The sequence below is a fragment of the Suricata suricatta genome, chromosome 6 (assembly GCF_006229205.1).
Source record: "Suricata suricatta isolate VVHF042 chromosome 6, meerkat_22Aug2017_6uvM2_HiC, whole genome shotgun sequence".
Classification (NCBI taxonomy): domain Eukaryota; kingdom Metazoa; phylum Chordata; class Mammalia; order Carnivora; family Herpestidae; genus Suricata; species Suricata suricatta.
In genome coordinates this window covers 3,465,664-3,487,266 of record NC_043705.1, presented here as the reverse complement: position 1 = coordinate 3,487,266, position 21,603 = coordinate 3,465,664, and the positions used below count along the sequence as shown (strand labels likewise).

Genomic DNA, 21,603 nt, shown 5'->3' with positions numbered 1-21,603 from the left:
GATCTGCATCTCAGTTATAGCAGTTTTTGTTTAGACTGGCCAGATTTTAGGTGTTTGACCCATGTAGCATGGTTTCTCTGGTATCTTCTATGCTTTTTTCAATCCCAGCTAGTGTTATGACTGCTGTTTTAAATTCTTGTTCCAATATAGTGCTAATATCTTTTTTGAGCTAGTCCCTGGCTGTGATTTCCTCTTGACCTTTCTTTTGGGGAGAATTCCACTTTCATGTCATTTTTGGGAAGTTTCTGTCTTTTGTGTGTTTTGAAAGCTTCTTTTGTTTCTTGCACCTGAGAGTAATGCTATATTAAAATGGGGTCATACACTGTCCATGGCCTGGCACCTCAGGAATTGTTTCTGGTGTATGCTGTGTGTTGCATTTTGGCTGTTATTTCTTCCCTCTGCAGAGTGTTTGAACCTTTAGCTGGGCTTGCTTTGATTTATTAAAATAAGCCCAGAAAATAAAGAAGAAAAACTGATCCTGAAAAAGAAGAAAAGGAAAAGGAGCAAAAAAATACCAATCAAAACAACTCTAAGCCGAATCCAAAGAAAAAGAAAGCTAAAAAAATAATAAATAAATAAGACAAATAAAAGAAAAAAGAACCCTAACCCCCCAAAAAAGGAGAAAGGAAATGAAAGTATCAAACTAATGAACATACAAAACAGTATGAACCTGATTCTAGAAGAAAAAAGAAAGAAAGAAAAAAGGGGGGGGAGTCAGTTGATTAAAAAAGGTAAATCTGGTTCTGTGTCCACCAAGACTGCACATGTCACTTTGGAGCATTCAATTTTCAGTACAGGTGGTTCATGCGAGGTGCTCCCTGAGCTGGTCGTGTTCATGAGACACTGACTGCGTTGGCGCAGAGTCAGCCTTACTCCAGTAAATAGCAGTTCCCAGCACTTGGAGGTGGGCTCTGGTGTAACGGGGTCCCACCTCTCCTGGGGGCTGCTGTGTTGGCCTCAGAAGACCCACTCTGTTGGTGTCGGGGGAAATGGCACCACCCCAATCTTGCGTCCCCAGACAGGGCCTCAGTTCCCCAGCTATTCAGGCAGCCTTCACAGATAGTAGGAGCCGTCAGCTCACCCTGCAAAGCAGCTCCCTTAAGTTTTTCCTTGGTGTGCAGCTGGGGTACAAAACTTGAAACCTTAAGGACCGAGCACTGTATGGACCTGCATCCTTCCCCTGGAGTAGAGCTTCTGCATGATGTGTCAGATGGCTTTCGTCCCAGAAGAGCAGTCCCTTGTCAGCAGGGTGTGGAATGTATGGTGTAGCACCACTGGAAGCAGCAACAAGGTTATATGTCCTCGGCTGTACCTCTGTCCCCTTCTGATGAAAGGCCATTGGCTGGCACCTGTCGGTTCTTTTTTCCTTGGAGAGGCAATAAAACCTCTTCCAAAAGTACTCCAGGAAGGGGAATGTTCTCTCCCAGCCTGCCCTGAAGTTCCCTGCACCAGGCTGTGCACGCCAGGGTCAGCTCCCTCCTCCTCTCCGTGACCACACACTCCAGCTCTGCTCTAGCGAGTCACGCACTTCCAAAACTTTAGAGTTGAGCTCCACATGCTGTTTGCAAACAAACAAGCAAACAACAGAACAAAAACCTGCAATACTCAGTTCAGTACTTCTTGTATCTCAGTCTGTGGTCCAGAGAGATTTTCCTCTCGTGCGAACCCAATATTGCATTCTCTTAACACCTCTCTCTTTCCCTCCCTTTTTCCTATCAGCAGAGAGGGTTGCCTTCCACTCTGAACCACCGCAATTTTTCTGTCCCCCAATTCACATCCATGCACCTCACACCTGCCATGCTGTCTCCTTCCAACTGTACTGATCCTTCTGCCACTCTGCAGATGGATTTCCTGGGTGTTCAAGTGACCTGACCTCAGTAGAGCTGTGTTTGGGGGATGAGGAAACCCCAGTGCCCCCCTACTTCTCCACTGTCTTACCTCCCCCCTCCCTGGAACCTCTCTTTGAATACCTCCTATCGTTTTTAAAAATTTTTTTAAATGTCTTTATTTTATTTTGAGAGACAGAGCAGAGAGCGAGTGGGGGAGGGGCAGAGAGAGAGAGGGAGACACAGAATCTGAGCAGACTCCAGGCTCTGAACTGTCAGCACAGAGCCCAACGCGGGGCTTGAACCATGGACTGTGAGGTCATGACCTGAGCTGAAGTCGATGCTTAACCGACTGAGCCACCCAGATGCCCCTAGAATACCTCCTATCATTAAAATCCTTTTGCACTTGAAAGAGTAACTTGTGTTTGCAAAATTTCCGTACCTCGTACTGTGCCTAGTAGTGCTGCTCCAAAATGCAGTTCAAGCTCAGGTGCTCTGCAGTGGGAGCGCCCTCCTCTCAGGTGGTGCTTTAACAGGGTTTTCTGTTGAAAAAGTCTCCCCTGTGTTACCTCACTTCATTTTGTGTCCTGTCATTGCAGCAGTTCTACTGTCGGGAGAGGTGGCAGTTCAAAGCGAAAGTCCATGAAGCTACTTGAGGTTCTGAACGCGTTGGAGAAGGAGGGTCCCAGCCACGGCAGGGAAGAGATCTTCATCGCGCCACCTGACAACGCCTCAGGGGACTTCACTGATGAGGACTCGGGTGACGAAGATGGCCAGCGAGACTCTCATCTGCCTGGTAGTGTGCTGCATGCCTCTGTCGTGCCCGAGGACTCTGGCACTGAGGAGGAGGATGGCCTGCAGCCGCCACCAGCCATGAAGAGGCAGAAGGCAGTAGTGGACCCTCAGCGTGTTTGGATCAAGAGAGATATCCGACCCAACTTCAGCAGTTGGACTCCGTCAGATCCTCATATAGAGGATCTCAAAAGCCAGGAATTGAGTCCTGTAGGCCTATTTGAGTTGTTTTTTGATGAAGGCACGATTAATTTCATTGTTAATGAAACCAATCGTTATGCTTGGCAGAAAAATGTCAACCTCGGTCTCACAGCCCAGGAATTAAAGTGTGTTTTGGGAATTTTGATTTTAAGTGGGTATATATCCTATCCAAGGAGAAGGATGTTTTGGGAAACATCTCCTGATTCACATCATCATCTTGTGGCTGATGCAATTAGAAGGGACAGGTTTGAACTGATCTTTTCATACATGCATTTTGCAGATAATAATGAGCTGGATGAAAGTGATAGATTTGCCAAGGTCAGGCCTCTCATTGTCCGGATGAATTGCAATTTCCAGAAGCATGCACCCTTGGAAGAGTTCTACAGCTTTGGTGAGTCCATGTGTGAATACTTTGGGCACCGGGGATCCAAGCAGCTGCCTGCGGGGAATCCAGTGCGGCTGGGCTACAAGATCTGGTGTGGGACCACCAGCGGGGGCTATCTGGTGTGGTTCGAGCCCTCACAGGGCACGCTGTTTACCAAGTCAGACAGGGGCTTGGACTTGGGAGGCAGTATGGTGGTAAAATTTGTGGATGCTCTTCAGGAGCGTGGCTGTCTGCCATACCACGTATTTTTTGACAAGGTTTTTACAAGTGTCAAACTCATGTCCATTTTGAGGAAAAAGGGGGTGAAGGCCACAGGAACTGTTCGTGAATACAGGACTGAGCGATGTCCTCTCAAAGATCCCAAAGAACTTAAGAAAATGAAGAGGGGTTCATTTGATTATAAAGTGGATGAGAGTGAAGAGATTATTGTGTGCCGCTGGTGTGACAGCAGCGTGGTCAACATCTGCTCCAATGCTGCGGGCATAGAGCCAGTGGGGCTGACCAGTCATTATTCAGGAATAGCCAAAACACGGACCCAGGTCCACCAGCCGTCCCTGGTGAAGCTATACCAGGAGAAAGCTGGGGGTGTCAGCCGGATGGACCAGAACATTGCCAAATACAAGGTGAAGATCCGGGGCATGAAGTGGTACTCAAGCTTCATTGGCTATGTCATCGATGCTGCCCTCAATAACGCGTGGCAGCTACACAGGATCTGCAGCCGTGATGCCCAGGTCGACCTCCTGGCCTTCCGGAGATACGTGGCCTGCGTGTACCTGGAGAGCAACGCTGACATGTCTTCCCAAGGGAGGCGAAGCAGACGGCTGGAAACTGAGAGCCGCTTTGACATGATTGGGCACTGGATCGTCCACCAGGACAAGAGGACTCGTTGTGCCCTGTGCCACTCACAGACCAACACCCGCTGCGAGAAATGCCAGAAGGGTGTCCATGCCAAGTGTTTCAGGGAGTACCACATTCGGTGATGCACAGTGGACGGAAAGAGCCCTGTGGATATTTGGTTTATAAGACGTTTACTGCTGATTTTATATAGCAGACGGAGCACTTGTGTTTTAATTGTGTGGGAAAAAAACACCTGAATCCCTAATGATTTGGTCTTGTATTTTCTCCCCACCTCCATCACAGTTATCTTTTGTCTTCTGTGATGCCTACATGTAACATAGATGAATATTTACATTGGTTATTATAGATGTTTGTAAATCTATAGATTATACTGTTATTTATTTCAACTAAAGTAAAACATTTTGCTTTCGGTGATAGGTGAGTCCTAGTAAGGAAAACCAAACAGAGCCAAAAACTTTAGAGAAACCTTCATGAATAGTAGAAGGATTTTATAATTGTATACTCTTGATGTTAATATCAGGTGGAACAGTGGAATGTAGGTACGGCATCGGTGTGATGAAGGAGATTTTAATCATATTTATTTCAGTTTAACACGAGCAAACTGTCCAGGAATATAGATAATCAGCTTTATGTTTATCGAGAGGGCTAGATTTGTAGCCTGTGTATTTTCTTGATAAAAATATTTTCCTAATACAAGTATATTCTTATGAAATTCATTTTTATAGCTAGTGTAAGATAAGTATCTGTTTTTCCCCCCTAAGCAATGGTTTGCATCATTTATTAAAATATTTATATTTTCCCACTGATTTAACTTCTAATTTTATAAGGGGGAGGAGTTAAGATAGTGGTAGGGGGGCTCTGGACTAGTCTCCGTCCCTCAAACACAGCTAGGTCAACATCAACTCATTTTAAACACCTAGGAAACTGACCTGAGGATTAAGAGAACATTCTGTATAATTTGAGGGAGAGAACGTGGCAGGTGTGGAGAGATCTGGGGGAGAGAAAAGCCATGGTGCTGCAGAGTGGATGGGAGCCCTTCTTGCAGAGAGGAGAAAGGGAAGTGGGGAGAGTAGTGCATTGGGTTCACATAAGAAAAGCACTCCCCCAAATCCATTGGTGGGGGAATTGTGAGGGACTGAATATCCCAATGTTTTGCAAACAGGGAAGGTTTGGGAGTGTTTGTAAGTCTGTGCTATTTGCTGGAGTAGGTCTGGGTGGGCAGCAGTGTTCCTGGAGAGGAGGAGGGGAAGTCTAGGAGCAGACAGAGACAGTGTAGTGTGAGGATCCTTTTGGTCTCACTGAGAGAGAAAGTTCCCCTTCCCCAAGTGCATCTGGAAGAGGCTATAATGCCTTTCCAAGGACGAAAGCCCCGACTGGCATCTTTGAGCAGGTATTCAACAGCAGGGGACAGAGGTACATGCAGAAGGTGGATAAAGTGGTTGCAACTTTTCGTTGCATTTCACCATAAACTTCAGGCACATAAATGGCCGTGGGACTACTTTTCTGGGACAGAATAGTATCAAGTGCAGTGCTGTGAAGCTCTCCTCTGAAGTGGGGGAACGAGTCTGCGTCTTGCCTGGTTCCTTAGGATCTGGGAGCTAGGAGTCCCAGCCATATGCCATAGATAAAGCACTGGAGAGCTGTGGCGCTAGGCACATTGATGGCCTGGGCACAAAAGAGTAAGAAGAGCAATCTGATGAACCATGGGTCATAGAGGAGGCTGGTTGGTTGTCTGTGAGGGCTTCCTGAACAGCTGTAGGTTCCAGCTTCTCTGCCTGGGCGTGAGAGAGCAGTATGGTCCCCTCTACCCCCAACCACCAGCTCATCACACCAGCAAGTAACACAGCACTCCTAGTGGAAGCTACAGCTGGTTACACCAAACCATGGTCCCTTGTCCCCTACAATGGTTATCTTACAGGGGAGGTCTGGATGTGAGCCAGTGCACCCGGCTTTCCCCGCAGAGGACTGAGACAGGCTCCCCCACATGCACTAAGTCTAATGATTGTAGAGTGCTCCAAAGTATCAGCCTCGATTATGCTGGAAACAAGAGGAGGCTTTTCTTTTCTTTTAAAGTCAGGCCTACAGTTTTTTATTTGTTTCCTTTTCTCGTATTTTGAAACTGATTTCTTTTTCTTTCTTTTTTCTTCTTCTTGAGTTCAGCTTATGGTATTTTGTCTATGTTTGGGTTCTTTGGGTTGCTTTACCTTTTCTCTTTTTTTGGATAAGGACTTTTTTTTCTTATTTATTTGTTTTGTTTTGTTTTTAAATCAGGCTTATTTTAACAAGTCAAGACACAGCTGATTAAAGGTCCAAACACTCCCCACTATAGGTAAGGAGGAATTCTACAGAGGACTGACTTGGGGGAGAGAATAGCCAAATCACAACAGCAGACGTATGGTGCACACACTATACACCAGAAACACTTCCTCAAGTGCAAGGCCCTGGAGAGCATTACGCCCAGGAAGAGGAATCTTAGCAAGCGTTCATAACAAACCAAAGACAGAAGCCTAGACAAAATGACAGATATTCTTCCACAAAGAAAATCAATTAGAAACCACAGGCAGGTATTTGTTCAAAACAGATATAAGTCATATATCTGAAGGAGACTTTGGAATGACAGTCAAAGAATACTAGCTGGACTTGAAAAAAGCATAGAAGGCTCCAGAGAAACCATGGCTATAGAGAGAAAAGATCTAAAAACTAGTCAGTCCAAAATGAACAGTGCTATAATGGAGATGCAAAACTGGCTGGGTTTAATCACAATGAGGATGAAAGAAGCAGAGGATCGAATATGTGATATAGAAGATAAAATTATGGAAAATAATGAACCAGAAAATGAGAGGGGAATAAAACTATTTGATTGCAAATATAAACTTAGGGAACTCAATATTTCTATAAAGTGCAATAAAATCTATCTCATACGACTCAAAGAGTAGCAGGAAAAAGGGATAGAAGATTTATTTGAATAAATTATAGCTGAGAACTTCCTTAATATTGGGAAGGGAACAGGCATTCAAATCCAAGACTCACAGAGAACTCCCCTCAAAATCAACAAAAACAGGTCAATACCATGAGATATCATAGTGAAACTTGCAAAATACAAAGATAAAGAGAATTCTGAAAGCTGCTAAAGACAAAATGTCCTTAATGCACAAGGGTAGACACATAAGGTTAGAAGCAGACAAGTTAACAGTAACTTGGAAGGCCAGAAGGGAGTGACATGATATAGTTAATGTGCTAAATGTGAAAACTATGCAAGCAAGAATACTTCCTCCAGCAAGACTATCATTCAGAACAGAAGATCTAAAGAGATTCTAAGAACAGCAAAAGCTACAGGAGTTTATGAACAATAAAACAGTTGTGGAAGAATGACTTTAGAATTAATTTATTTAAATTCAAGTTAGTTAACCTACAATATAGTGTTGGTTTCAGGAAATCCCAGTGATTGATGACTTACATATGACATCCAATGCTCATCCCAATAGGTGCCCTCCTTAAGGCCTATCACCCATTTTTTAACAGTTTATTTATTTTGAGAGACAGAGAACAGCAATGGCAGGAGAGGGACAGAGAGAGAGGGAGAAAAAGAATCCCAAGCAGGTTCCATGCTGTCAGTACCCAGAGCCCAATTTGGGGCTTGATCTCATGAACAATGAGATCATGACCTTAGCCTAAATCAAGTGTTGGACACTTAAGCAGACACCCCTGCCTGTCACCCTTTTAACCCATCCTCACCAACCTCCTTTCCAGCAACCCTCAGTTTATTCTCTGTATTTAAGTCTTTTATGGTTGCCTCTATTTGTGTTATTATATTTTTTTGCTTTTCTTCCTTCTTTATCAGTTTTTTTAAATTCCACATATGAGTGAAATTATGATATTTGTCTTTTTCTACTGACATCTCACTTAACAAATTCCTTCTAGTTCCATCCTTGTGGCAAATGGCAAGATTTCATTCTTTTCTATTGCCAAATTGTATTCCATTATATATATTATATGTCCATTGATTGACTAATGGCAATGGTGTGATATATATATATATATATTCCATTAGTCAATATATCAGAATATTTATGGAATTATGGAATATATACATATATATATAATGTATTTCCTCATGTGTCTATTAGCTGTCTGCTTGGCTTCCCTAAAAAAAGTGTTCATGGTTTTTTCCATTTCTTTATTGGATTATTTTTTTTTGGGTGTTGAGTGCTAAGTTCTTCATAGATTTTGGATACAACCTTTCATCCAATTACACATTTGCAAATATCTTCTCCAATTATGTCAGGTTACTTGTAGTTTTCTTGATTGTTTCCTTTGCTATGCAGAAGCTTTTTATCTTGATGAGGTCCTGATAGTACATTTTTGGTTTTGTTGCCCTTGCCTCCAGAGGCATAAGAAGTTGTTGCAACTGAGGTCAAAGAGGATTGCTGCCTGTTTTCTCCCCTAGGATTTTGATGGTTTTCTGTCTCACATTTAGGACTTTCATTCATTTTGAATTTACTTTGGGTATGATGTAAGAAAGTGGTTCAGCTTCAGTCTTCTGCATGTCACTGTTCAGTTTTCCCAATATCAGTTGCCGCATAGACTGTCTTTTTTCCATTGAGTATCGTTTCCTGGTTTTTGAAGGTTAGTTGGCCATACGTTTGTGGGTCCACGTCTCAGTTCTCTTTTTTTCTTTAATATTTATTCATTTTTGAAAGACAGAGCATGAGTAAGTGAGGGACAGAGAGAGAAGGAGACACAGAATCTGAAGAAGGCTCCAGGCTCTGAGCTGCCAGCACCGAGCCCGAGGTGGGGCTCGAACTCATGGACCATGAGATCACGACCTGAGCCAAAGTCAGACGCCTAACCAACTGAGCCACCCAGGTACCCCCTTGGTTCTCTTTTCTGTTCCATTGATCTGTGTGTCTGTTTTTGTGTGATTACCATACTATCCTGCTGATTACAGGTTTGTAGTACAGCTTGAAGTCCAGGATTGTCATGCCTCCAACATTGGTTTTCTTTTTCAATATTACTTTGGTTATTCGGGTATTTTCTGGTTCAATACAAATTTTAAAATCGTTTGTTCTAGCTCTGTGAAGAATGCTATTGTTATTTTAATAGGGATTGCATGAACATGAAGGTTGCTATGGATAGTATCAACATTTTAACACTATTTTTTCTTCCAATCCATGAGCATGGAATGTTTTTCCATTTCCATTTCTTTGTGTCTTCTTTTATTTCTTTCTGAGTTTTCTATAGTTTTCAGTGTACTGATCTTTCACCTCTTTGGTTAAGTTTGTTCCTAGGTATTTTATGGTTTTCGGTGCAACTGTGAATGGGATCGATTCCTTGATTTCCCTTTCTGCTGCTTTATTATTGGTGTATAGAAATGCAACTGGTTTATGTATGTTGATTTTATATCCTGCAGCTTAGCTGAATTCACGTATCAGTTCTAGCAATTAATTGGTGGAGTCTCTCAGGTTTTCCATGTAGAGTATTATGTCATCTGCCAAGAATGAAAGCCTAACTTCTCCACTGCCTATTGGTATGCTTTTTATTTCCTTTTGTTGTCCGATGGTGAGGTTAGGACTTCCAGTACTATGTTGAAAAACAGTGGGGAGATTGGACATCCCTGTCTCGTTCCTGAGAATGAATTTACTTTTGAGGATAATAATAACTCTGGGTCTTTCAAATATAGCCATTATGATGTTGAAGTATGTTCCTTCTATCCCTACTTTCTGGAGGGTTTTTATCAAGTAAGATGCTGTATTTTGTCAAATGCTTTTTCTGCATCTTTTCAGACCATCATATGGTTCTTATCTTTTCTTTTACTAATGTGGTGTATCACATTGTTTTATGAATATTGCACCAGCTCTGTAGCACAAGAATAAATTCCACTTGCTCATGGTGAATCATTATAATGTCATGTTGAATTCGATTTGCTAGTATTTTATTGAGAAGTTTTGCATCCAGTTTCATTAGGGATATTGGCCTGTAATTCTCCTTTTTAGTGGGGACTTTGGTAGTGGTTTTGTAATCAAGTTAACGGTGGCTTAATTGCTGAGCTAGAAGCTTTTCTTCCATTTCTATTTTTTGGAACAGTTTGAGAAGAATATATATAACTCTTCTTTAAATGTCTGGTAGAACTTCCCTGGAAAGCCATCTGGAATAGGACTCATTGTTGGGATATTTTTAATTATTCAATTTCTTTGCCAGTTATGGGTCTGTTGAAATTTTTCATTTCTTTCTGTTTCAGTTTTGGTAGTTTGTGAGTTTCTAGCAATTGGTCCATTTCTTCCAGATTTTCCTGTTTGTTGGCATATAATTTTCATAGTATTCTCTTATAATTACTTGTATTTCTGTGTGATCTCTCTTCTTCCATTCGTCATTTTATCTATTTGGGTCCCTTTCTGCTTTCTTTCTGATAAGTTGGCTAGTGGTCTATCAATTTTGTTTATTCTTTCAAAGAGCCATCTCTTAGTTTCATTGATGTGTTCTACTGTGGGTTGGTTGTTTGATGTTACATTGTTTATTGCTGTTTTAGTCTTCATTATTTTCCTTCTGCTGCTGCCTTTAGGCTTTCTTTGCTGGTCCTTTTCTAGCCCCTTTAGGTATAAGGTTAGGTTGCATATTTGTGACCTTTCTTGCTTCTTGAGACAGGTGTGAATTGCAATGTGTTTTAGCCTTAGAACTTCCTTTGCTGCACCTCAAAGGGTTTGGGCTGTCGTTTTTGTTTGCATTTGCTTCCATGTATTTTTTATTTCTTCTTTAATATCCTGGTTAACCCATTTATTTATAGTAGAATATTTTTTAACTTGCATGTATTTTTGAGGGCCTTCCAAATGTTTTCTGTGGTTGATTTCAAATTTCATAGTGTTATGATCTGAAAATATGCGCAGTATGATCTTGATCTTTTTTTCCATGTTGTAGGCTGATTTGTGACCCAGTATGTGATTTCTTCTAGAGAATGCTTCATGTGCACTTGAGAATAATGTATATTAGGCTGGTTTAGAATGAAAATTCTGAATATATCTTTTAAGTCCATCTCTTCCAGTGTATTGTTCTAAACCATTATTTTCTTGTTTTTTGGCTTAGTTGGTCTGTCCATTGCAATAAGTTCCCTACTCCTATGGTGTTATTATCAATGTGTTTCTTTATGTTCATTATTAATTTATTTATATATTTCATGTTCCAAGTTAGGGGCATAAATATTGACATTTGTTACATTTTCCTGATGGATAAACCCCTTATGATATAATGACCTACTTCATCTCTTGTTATGGCCTTTCTTTTAAAATCTAGTTTGTCTGATATAAATATGGCTACTCTGGCTTTCTTTTGACCTCCATTAGTGTGATATATGAGTCTACATCTCCTCACTTTCAACCTGGTGTCCTTAGGTCTAAAATGAGTCTCTTGTAGGCAATATATAGATTGATCTTGTGTTTTGATCAATTTATGCCCTTTTTTTTAAGTTTATATATTTACTTTTAGAGAGAGCGAGATTGAGACAGGGTGGTGAGAGAGGGAGATAAAGAAACCTAGCAGGCTCTGCACTGTCAGTGCAGAGTCTGATGTGGTTCTTGAACTCACTAGATGCGAGATCATGACCTGAGCCAAAGTTGGATGCTTTACTAAGCCACCCAGACGCATCTGCCCTTCATCTTCTGTCCGGAGCATTCGATCAATTTTCATTCAGAGGGATTGTGAAAAATATGAATTTTGTGCCATTGTGTTTCCTGTAGAATTGGTGTTTCTGATGATGTTATCTGGCCCTTTTAAAATCTTTGTTGCTTTGGTCTTCTGTTTTTGTTTGTGTGTGTGTGTGTGTTTTCTCCACTCAGAGAGTCTCCCTTAAAATTTCGTCCAGGCCTGGATTAGTTCTCACAAACTCTTCATTTTTGATGGTCTTTCTATTCAGAATGACAGCTTTGCTGGATAAAGACTCTTGGCTGCATATTTTTCCCATTCAGAATTTAGACTATTTTCTAACACTCCCTTCTGGCCTGCTATCTTTCAGTGGACAGGTCTGATGCTAACCTTTCATGTCTACCCTTGTAGGTTAAGGAGATTTTATCCCTAGATGCTTTTAGAATTTTATCTTTGTATTTTGCCTGTTCCATTCTGATATGTTGTGGTGTTTACCTGTTTTTTTTTTTTTTTGAGGGGAGTTCTCTGTGCCTTGTGGACATGAATGCCTGATTCCTCCCCCAGATTAGGGATATTTTCAGCTAAATATTGTTCAAATAAACCTTCTACCCCCTTTTCCTGCTCTTCTTCTGGGATTTCTATAATATAATATTGTTTTGTTTTATGGAATCACCAACTGTCCTAATTCTCCCCTGGCAATCTATTACTTTCTTTTGTCTCTTAAAAAACATCCTACTAGAAAATGAATGGGTTAACCAGGAAATTCAAGAACTGTAAAGAAACACACCAAAACAAATGAAAATGAAAGTATGACATTCCCAAACCTTTGAGATGTAGCAAATATAGCCACAAGAGGGAATTATATAGCATTACAGACCTTCTTCAAAAAAGAAGAAAAGTTTTGGAGAAGTTAAGATGGTGGAGAGATAGGGGGACCCTGGGCTTTCCATGTCCCTCAAACACAGCTGTATTGGAGTTAGGTTACTTGACACACCCGGAAACCAATCTGGAGAGCAGCCAAAGGATCTCGACACTTGAAGGGAGACATCGTGGTATGTGCAATTTGTGTGGATTGAGTTGAGGAAGAGAAAATGTCAGAGCTACAAAGGGAGGGAACCCTTTCTGTGGAGAGACAAATGATGGAGGTGTTGAGATAGTGTGGCATTAAGTGAGCCCAAGAGGAAAACCTCTCTGGACCATTGACTGGGGAACAGGGTGCTGAATGTCCCAGTTCTTTCTGCAAACAGTTTCTGGAGCTCAAACTTAGAGATTTTGGAAGTGCATGACTTTCTCCAGTGCACTCCTGGTGAGGAGGGAGCTGCCTGCAGAGTTCATAGCATAGTATAGAGCTCTACAGGGCTCGCTGGGAGGGAATAGTCATCCCCTTCCTGGAGTATGTTTGGAAGAGTATTATTGCCTCCCAGGGACAGAAGACCAAAGGTCTTTCATCAGCAGGTGGAGAGGCTTTATTCAGAAGCAGGAGAGTGGTGCCATGTCTTGTCAGCTTTAAGACTTCAGGTTTTGAATCCCAGCCAAGCGCCAAGGAGAAGGCACAGGATAGTTGAGGCACAGGATGAGCTAACTGCGGTCACTATTCTATGAGAGCCACTGGAACAGCATGGGTTGAGATCTTCAGTCCAGGGCTGAGAGTTGGGTTGATGCCACTTTTCCCTCCAATACCAATGTGGTGGGACATCAGAGAACATAGCAGCCTCCAGTAACAGTGGGACCCCCATTATCTCAAACCCCATATCAGAATGGATTAAAAAAAACCAAAATGCATCTATATGCTGCTTATTTTTATTTTTGTTTCTTTAAATGTTTGTTGTTATAATTTATTTTCAAGTTAGCTAACACACAGTGTATACAGTGTAATCTTGGCTTTGGCAGTAGATTCCTGTGATTCATGATTTACATACAACACCCAGTGCTCATCTCAGTAAGTGCCCTACGAAATTCCCATCTCCCATTTTGCCCGTCCCCCCAACCCTCCACCCCATCAAACCTCAGTGTGTTCTGTGCTTAAGAGACTCGTATGGCTTGCCTCCCTCTCTGTTTGTAACTTATTTTGCCTTCTCTTCCCCTATGGTGTTCTGTCAAGTTTCTCAAATTCCACATATGAGCAAAAACATGATATCTTTCTTTTTCTAACTGATTTCAATTATCATAATACCCTCTATTTCCATCCACATTGTTGTAAGTGGCAAGTTTTCATTCTTTTTCTATGCTGAGTATTCCATTTCATGTGTGTGTGTGTGTGTGTGTGTGTGTGTGTGTGTGTGTGTGTATAAAAGATATGGTGTGTGTGTATATATACCATACATACCACACACATACATACATACCATATCTTCTTTATCCATTCATCAGTTGATGGACCTTAGGGCTCTTTCTGTATTTTGGCTATTGTTGATATAAACATTGCTGCTATAAACATTGGAGTACATGTGCCCCTATGAATCATCATTCCTGTATCCTTTGGACAAATTCCTAGTAGTGCTGTTGCTGGAAGAGACTCATTTTAGACTTGAGAACATCTTTAGATTAAAAGTAAACAAAGGGAGAACCTTCTATCATGCTAATGTGCGGGGGACCAGCCCACGCACCCCAGTCATGGAGGAAAAGCACTCCCCCCAAAAGTAGCTGGAGATAAATAGTAAATAAAGAGTGAAAACACTCTCAGGGGAATTGAAAAAAAAATCTATTCTCCAAAACCATTGATGAGGAGAAAAAGGGTTTTAATACCACCTGGATTCTATAAACAGTGGAGCACAGAGTCTGAAGGTTCAGAGTTCAAAGCTGGTCATGCCCTGGTGATAAAGTTGGGCAAACCCCCAGGATAAGGAAACATCTTCTGAGGAGTCTGTGTGCCACAGAAGGAGAAGTGGTTCCTGTCACTGGAGTGTATTTGGTAGAGGCCATACTGGCTGCCCTTGGACGAAAATCCCAGAGGATCCTAGAGATATGCCACGTTTACTGATATTGGAACAAAGACCCTGGAGGCCAGCAACACACTGGCTGTGTGTTGTGATTTGCCATAAATTCTGGGCCTCTACCACTGTGCAATTTTGTGAATGTTTTCTGGGACAAGCCAACAGCTAGCCATTGCTTATTGAGATCCTTCCCCCAGAGAGCTGGTGTTGGTCCAAGCTGTGGGAGTTTCTGATTTGTATGGTTTTGAACATAGCTCTGAGATAAACTGTGAAGGGAAGTGACAACTAGCAGGCGGACAGCTTGGATATGAACAGAGTAGAGGGAGGTAGAGGATGGAGACCTGAGAAGGAGGGGCGCTTGATCACAGTCTGTGAGGGTGCAGGGTTCCAGAGACTAGGGAGCTTAGTGAAGCCATTTTCACTTCTAGAGCACATGTGCACACTTTCATGCAGTTGTGAGGTTTGATCCCAGGAACCTAAGCAGTACCATAGTGGAGAATGGAGTCATTACAACAGAACCCTCCCTTCTGTGCCCTCCATGCACATCCTCCAGAAGATCAGCACAAATCCCTTCCACCTGCTTATTCATCTAGAGACCATAGTGTGCTACAAAATTTCAGTTCTAAGGGTAACTGGTTGTAACTTCATTCAGGTTTCATTCTGTTTCCTGGGTCGTTTATTTGTTCATTTTCTTTGCTTTTGTTTTTGCTCACGTTTTCTTTTTTATTTTCTTTCTCTTTCTTGGAGCAAATTCCTTTTTATTTATTTTTATTTTTAAATTCCATTTTATTCATTTTCTTATTTATTTATTTTTAAATTTATTTATTTTGATAGAGAAAGCATGAGTGTGCAAGGGGCAGAGAAAGAGGGGAAGGGGAGTCTCATGCAAAGCCTGACACAGGCCTCAGACTCACAAACCATGAGATCATGACTTGAGCCGAAATCAAGAGTCAGCCACTTAACCGACCTAGTCACTCAGGCACCCTTATTCTATTTTATTATTTAACATTTTTTATTTAACATTTTTTTCTTTCTCTATTTTTTCTATTCTATCAAGTTTCTCTCCATAAGCAGACTGAAACACACCTAGGATCTAGCTTCCTTTATTTGATTTTTTGTTATGTTTTTGTTTTGTAATTTTTATTTTTTAGTTTATTAATTCATTTTTCCCCTCCATAATGACAAGACAAAGGAGTTCACCACAAAAGAAAGACCAGGAAGAAATGGTCAGGGATTTAATCAACACAGGTACATAAGATATCTGAACTAGAATTTAAAACCACAATTATAAGAATACTAGTTGGACTGAAAGAAGTATAAAAGACACCAGGGAATCCCCTCTGTGGAGATTTTTTTAAAATGTTTTTAAATTTATTTTGGGGACAGAGAGAGACAGCATGAGTGGGGAGGGACAGAGAGAGAGGGAGACACAGATTCCGAAGCAGGCTCCAGGCTCTGAGCTGTCAGCACAGAGCCTGACGCGGGGCTTGAACCCACGAACATGAGATGTTGACCTGAGCTGAAGTCAGAGGCTTAACCGACTGAGCCACTCAGGAGACCCCCTGCCCCCCGCCCGTGGAGATTTTATCTTTTAGAACTAAAATAATGTCAGGCCAAAATGTAAAAAGCTATAATCAAGAGGCAATCTCGAATGGATGCCATGATGGGAAGGATGGATGAAGCAAAGCAGTGAATCAGTGATATAGAAGATAAAATTATGGAAAATAATGAAGCAGAAAAAAAGGAAACAAGGCAAAAGATTATGATTTAAGACTTAGAAAACTCAGTGACTTATTAAAAAGAAGAATCATTTGAAATATAGGAGGCCCAGAAATTAAGAGAGAGAAAAAGGGGTGGAAAGCTTGTTTGAGCAAATTATAGCAGAAAACTCCTAATCTGGGGAAAGACACAGACATCAAAATCCAAGAAACACAGAGAACTTCCATTAAATTAGACCAAAACCAACCATCACCGTAGCATATCATAGTCAAATTAACAAACTATAGACCTGGAAAGAATCCTGAAATCAGCAAGGGAATGAAAAGCTCTTAACCTACAATGGAAAACAGATCAGTTTCACAGAAGATCTATCCACAGAAACTTGGCAGGCCAGAAAGGAATAGCAAGATATATTCAATGTGCTGATTTGGAAAAATATGCAGCCAAGAATTCTTTACTCAGAAATTCTGTCATTCAGAATAGGAGAGATAATTTTCCCAGACAAACAAAAACTAAAGGAGTTTGTGACCACAAAACTATCCCTGAAAGAATTATTAAAAGTGATTGTTTGGGTATAGAGAAACCAAAACACACACACACACACACACACACACACACACACACACACACACACAGACACACACACACACACACAAGACCAAAAACACTGAAGACTAGAAAGGACCAGAGAACGTCATCAGAAACACGAACTCTACAGGCACCAAAATGGCACTAAATTCACATCTTTCATTAAATAATCTGAATGTGAAAGTGCTAAATGCTACAGCCAAAAGACGTGTGGTGTCAAAATGGATTAAAAAACATCCAATTATATGTGGCCCAGAAGAGACTAACTTCAGACCTAAAACACCTACAGATTGAACATAAAAGGATGGAGAACATTCTATCATGCTGATGGAGGTCAAAAGAAAGCTGGAGAAGCTATACTTATATTAGGAAAAATGGCTTTTAAAACGAAAACTGTAAAGAGATGAATAAGGGCATTATCTTATAATAAAGTGGTCTATTCACCAAGAAGATCTAAAATTATAAATGCCCCCATTTTTGAAGAACTCAAATATATAAGTCAATTATGCACAGTCTCAGAAGGGCTAAAATTACCACCATAGAAAACAACAGGTATGGTAAAGGATGTGCATAAAGGGAAACCTTCTTACACTGTTGCTGGGAATGCAAACTGGTACAGCCATTCTGGAAAACATGATAAAATTTCCTCAACTGTTAAAAATAGAACTACCTTGAGGCACCTGGATGGTTCAGTTAGTTATGCGTCTGACTCTTGATATCCGCTCAAGTCAGGATCTCAGTCATGGGATGAGCCTTCATTGGGCTCTACACTGGCTGTGGAAATCTTGCTTGGGATTCTCTGTCCGTCTCCCTCTTTCTGCCCTTCTCTTCTCTTTGTCTTGAATAAATTAATTAATCAAAACATTACCCATTAAAAAGTAGAACAACCCTATGAACCACCAGTTGCCCTACTGGGTATTTATGAAAAGGATACAAAAATACCAATTCAAAGGGATACATGCATCTGATGTTTTAGCAGCATTATGAACAATAGCCCATATGGAAAGGGCTCAAATGTCCATTAACTAATGAATGGATAAAAATGTGGTATATATAAAATGGAACATTACTCAGATGTGAAAGAGAATGAAATCTTGTCATTTGCAATGATGTGGATGCAGCCAGAGAATATTGTGCTAGGTGAAATAAGTCAGTCCGAGAAAGACTTCTACTGTGTGATTTCACCTATAAGTGTAATGTAAGAAACAAAACAAGTAAATGATCATGGGGTGAAAAAGAGAGCGGCAAACCAAGAAACATACTCTTAACTATAGAGAACAAACTGATGGTTACCAGAGGGGAGATGGGTGGGGACTGGGTTATACAGGAGATGGAGATTAAAGAATGTACTTTGTGATGTGCACTGGGGGTTGTATGGGAGGGTGGAATAACTGAATTCTATACCTGAAACCAATATTACACTGTATGCTAAGGAACTGGAATTTAAATGAAAACTTTAAAAAATATCCTATATCACCCAGGGGGAAAGGCCCCATGCTGATGTACCTTAAGCATTGCCATGCCTCAAGTGACATTTTGTCTTTCATAGACATATATAGTAACATGTTCCCCACAACCTGTGTAAACACTTGTGTTTTATTGCTGAAAAATACCCTTTCTCCAAGGGGGTTTTAGAAAACTTCTTGGGGATATGTAGTCAGAAGTATTCTTAAACCCTGTATAGTAGCACTAGGAAATGGTCTAATGTTAGGTACAGTGTGATAATGCACTATTCATGTAGATTTAAGTGTATGTCTAGTAGGAACTTTGGTTTAAACCTTCTATATTTGCATCAGGGGATGTCTATGTTCTTAACTCCTAGATAAATGCTTTTTTTAAAAAATATTCTTAAATGTTTATTTACTTTTGAGAGAGAGAGAGAGACAGAGTGTGAGTGGAGGAGGAGCAGAGAGAGAGAGAGAGGGAGACGCAGAATCTGAGGCAGGCTCCAGGCTCTGAGCTGTCAGCACAGAGCCTGACGCAGGGCTTGAACCCATGGGCTGTGAGATCATGACCTGAGCCAAAGTCAGATGCCCAACCTACTGAGCCACCCAGGCACCCCTAAATGTTTTTTTTTTTTTAAAAAGCATTTGTGAAGTAGCTTCTCATAAATATCCTGTAAGAAATGTGCTTACATCCGTCTGTATAATGCCCGTGTGCCAAACTGCCTCAAACAGCTGTGTTCTAAATGAAGACTTCAAAGTCTTTTTAAATACACAGAATTACAAGTGTTCTTAAACTTATTTGCATATGGAAGGGCTTATATTGAACCTCCTAACTATATTGTGTTTAATATGTCTTTCATTTGGCTGCTAATGTGCATCTACTTGGGTATTTTGTTTAAAATTTCTTTATTATCAAAGGGAATGGCAGTTCCCTTTACAGTTAATTACCACAAACACCATTGTGGCTAAGGCATCTTTGAGTTAGCTTCTTAGATGCATCCAATAAAAAGTGGGCCTTAATCTTTCTGAATAATCACTAGGGAATATACAGGTATATATCTGCCTGAAACAACCATGCACTCAGGAAAATGTCCAAATATTTTAAAATTACATGAAGTAGCAAGTGTTCTTAAATTTCTTTGTATAAACACTTACATTTAATGGCTTAAAATACCCTGTTTCAAGACTGATGAATGACTTTCAATACATGCAAATAAACTAATTGAAATACTATATGAGGAATAGGAAATGACCAAGTGCTTAAGTGCTTAAAAGGACAGTGGTCTTCAAAGGACTTCCATATAGGATTTCATGTAAATGTCATAGGACCATTTATTTAAATACTCCATATTTGTGAGAGGATAATGGCCATGTGTTTAAATTCCTAAAAGTAAGGACTGTGTTTCAAGTGGCTTGCATAGACCTCTCACACAGAAAAGAAGTGATTATGGTAAAGCACTAGTGAATGGACATGGTCTCAACTCCTTGAATCTGCAGTGTGCTTAAATTCAGTTTGCCTCATTCCCCTAGCTGATTGAGATACCCTCATTTTGACTAGCAGACAATTCATACATGAACAATATGCTCCAGAGGCTGGTTAGTGCAACAAGAGCTTTTTCCAGGAAAACAATACCAGGTTCTGGTTCCAGATGCCTGAGTAACATCCAGGACCACCCAACAACTACAGCTCAACCACTGCTGTTTCTATGCAGTGATGGAAAAAGTGGGAAGGACAGACAAAGTCAGGGATTTCAGGCTCCTACTGCAAGAAGAATGTGGGCCTCTTGCTGATAGGGCTCCCAGGTGTAACTTGTAGAGGGCTTCCTTTGCTTAAGCTTACAGGCTTTACTTATTCCTGAGACTGCCATACTGTTAAGAGATTGTGCTGGATCCTTCAGTCTCGACCTTCTTCAATTAACCTGTCTCGTGAAGAACTCTTGCTACCCATAGTTTTCCCTTTATACACCATAGTCTTCTTTGGGAAACAATGTTCTGGATGGAATCCATTCAGAGTCAGTGTCTCAGAGTACTATTCTCTGCTTCTGACTTAGGAGGCTGGTGGTATCCTTGTGACTGTGATAGAGGTTTTGCATTGTGCCCTTCTCAATTTAGTTTCAGAACTATGTGTATATAGAGGCTTAGGACATTTGAAGGTGCCCAGTGGAGACTGTTTGTGTGTAGACTAGGTCAGAGGTTTGGGTTGGAGCCAGTATCCTGCATTGGGTAAGAAGAAGTAAAGATAGATATCCCCTTCCTGGACTTAGCCCATATAAAAAGGAATTGCAAATTTGGTGCTCCTTCCACTACTGTTGTTGTTTTCCTGTGTCACCATTCACATTCCAAGATCATGGGGCTATCATTTACACAGCCAGAGTCAAAAATCAGATGTAACTTATGAGTCAGTTCCTGAGCCAAATGGGATTTCTCAGTGTCTGATATTCCAGAGGAAAGCCTGCCCTCCAGGTACTTAGCTAGCTAGCATAATCTTAGTGAAGGGAAGCCAGTTTGCTTCTTCCTGTAGCTGACTGTGAAGCCTTACCCTGCAGATCAGAGGGTTTGTGTATGCACAGTATGCTCTATGAACGAACTGTCCTGCACACTACTAGCCTCTTGAGTAGAGATCACACTGAAGCTCCATACCAAACACGTAAACATCAGCCAGGAGCACTTACCTGCTACTGGTACATATCTGCTGCCTCTCTCTGCTGATGGGATGGCAGGAAAGATATCCAAAGGCAGGGCTCTCCCTATCTATTTGAAGGAATATTAGAGGCCTCATGATCACGGTGATTCGGGTATTGCCTGGAGAGAGGTCCTTTACCAAAGCCCATTCTAATTCCTGAGATAGTCAACTTGTTAATCACAGAGTGTGCTAGTCATGTCATTCATGGCAGTCTCCTATTCCCATCTCCCACTCTGGTCCTGTGCTCAGTGAGAGTTATCAGTGTCTGGTAAATCAAAGGAACAATGGCCTTTCGTCCCTGAGTGCATGGTGCTTGGCCCACTCTGGTGTAGAAGGTGAAGGATAGCCAGCTTTCTTCAATCACCTGTTTGATAGAGTTGCTTTCATTCTAAGAGTCAGACACTTTGTACACGGGCAGGATGAACCAGGAGGGGATCGGCCCAGAAAGAGCCCATTCCAGGAATAGGGAATGAAGTCCTTGTTCCAGACTCTTGAGCAAGAGACAGCAGAATCTAATAACTACAGCTGAAACACTGTAGCC

At 41.2% G+C, this 21,603-nt stretch overlaps 1 protein-coding gene across 2 annotated transcripts in view; it reads left to right on the top strand.

Annotated features, from left to right (window-relative positions):
* The window catches only part of PGBD2 (piggyBac transposable element derived 2), a 51,186-nt gene extending 46,368 nt beyond the window's left edge, over window positions 1-4,818 (top strand). For both annotated transcript variants that reach the window (XM_029941570.1, XM_029941569.1), the window contains exon 3: window positions 2,426-4,818. In XM_029941570.1, coding sequence (XP_029797430.1) covers window positions 2,426-4,184 — 1,759 coding nt within the window. In that variant the 3' untranslated portion in view covers window positions 4,185-4,818. The remainder of the gene's footprint in view (window positions 1-2,425) is intronic.
* Window positions 4,819-21,603: the final 16,785 nt, after the last annotated feature.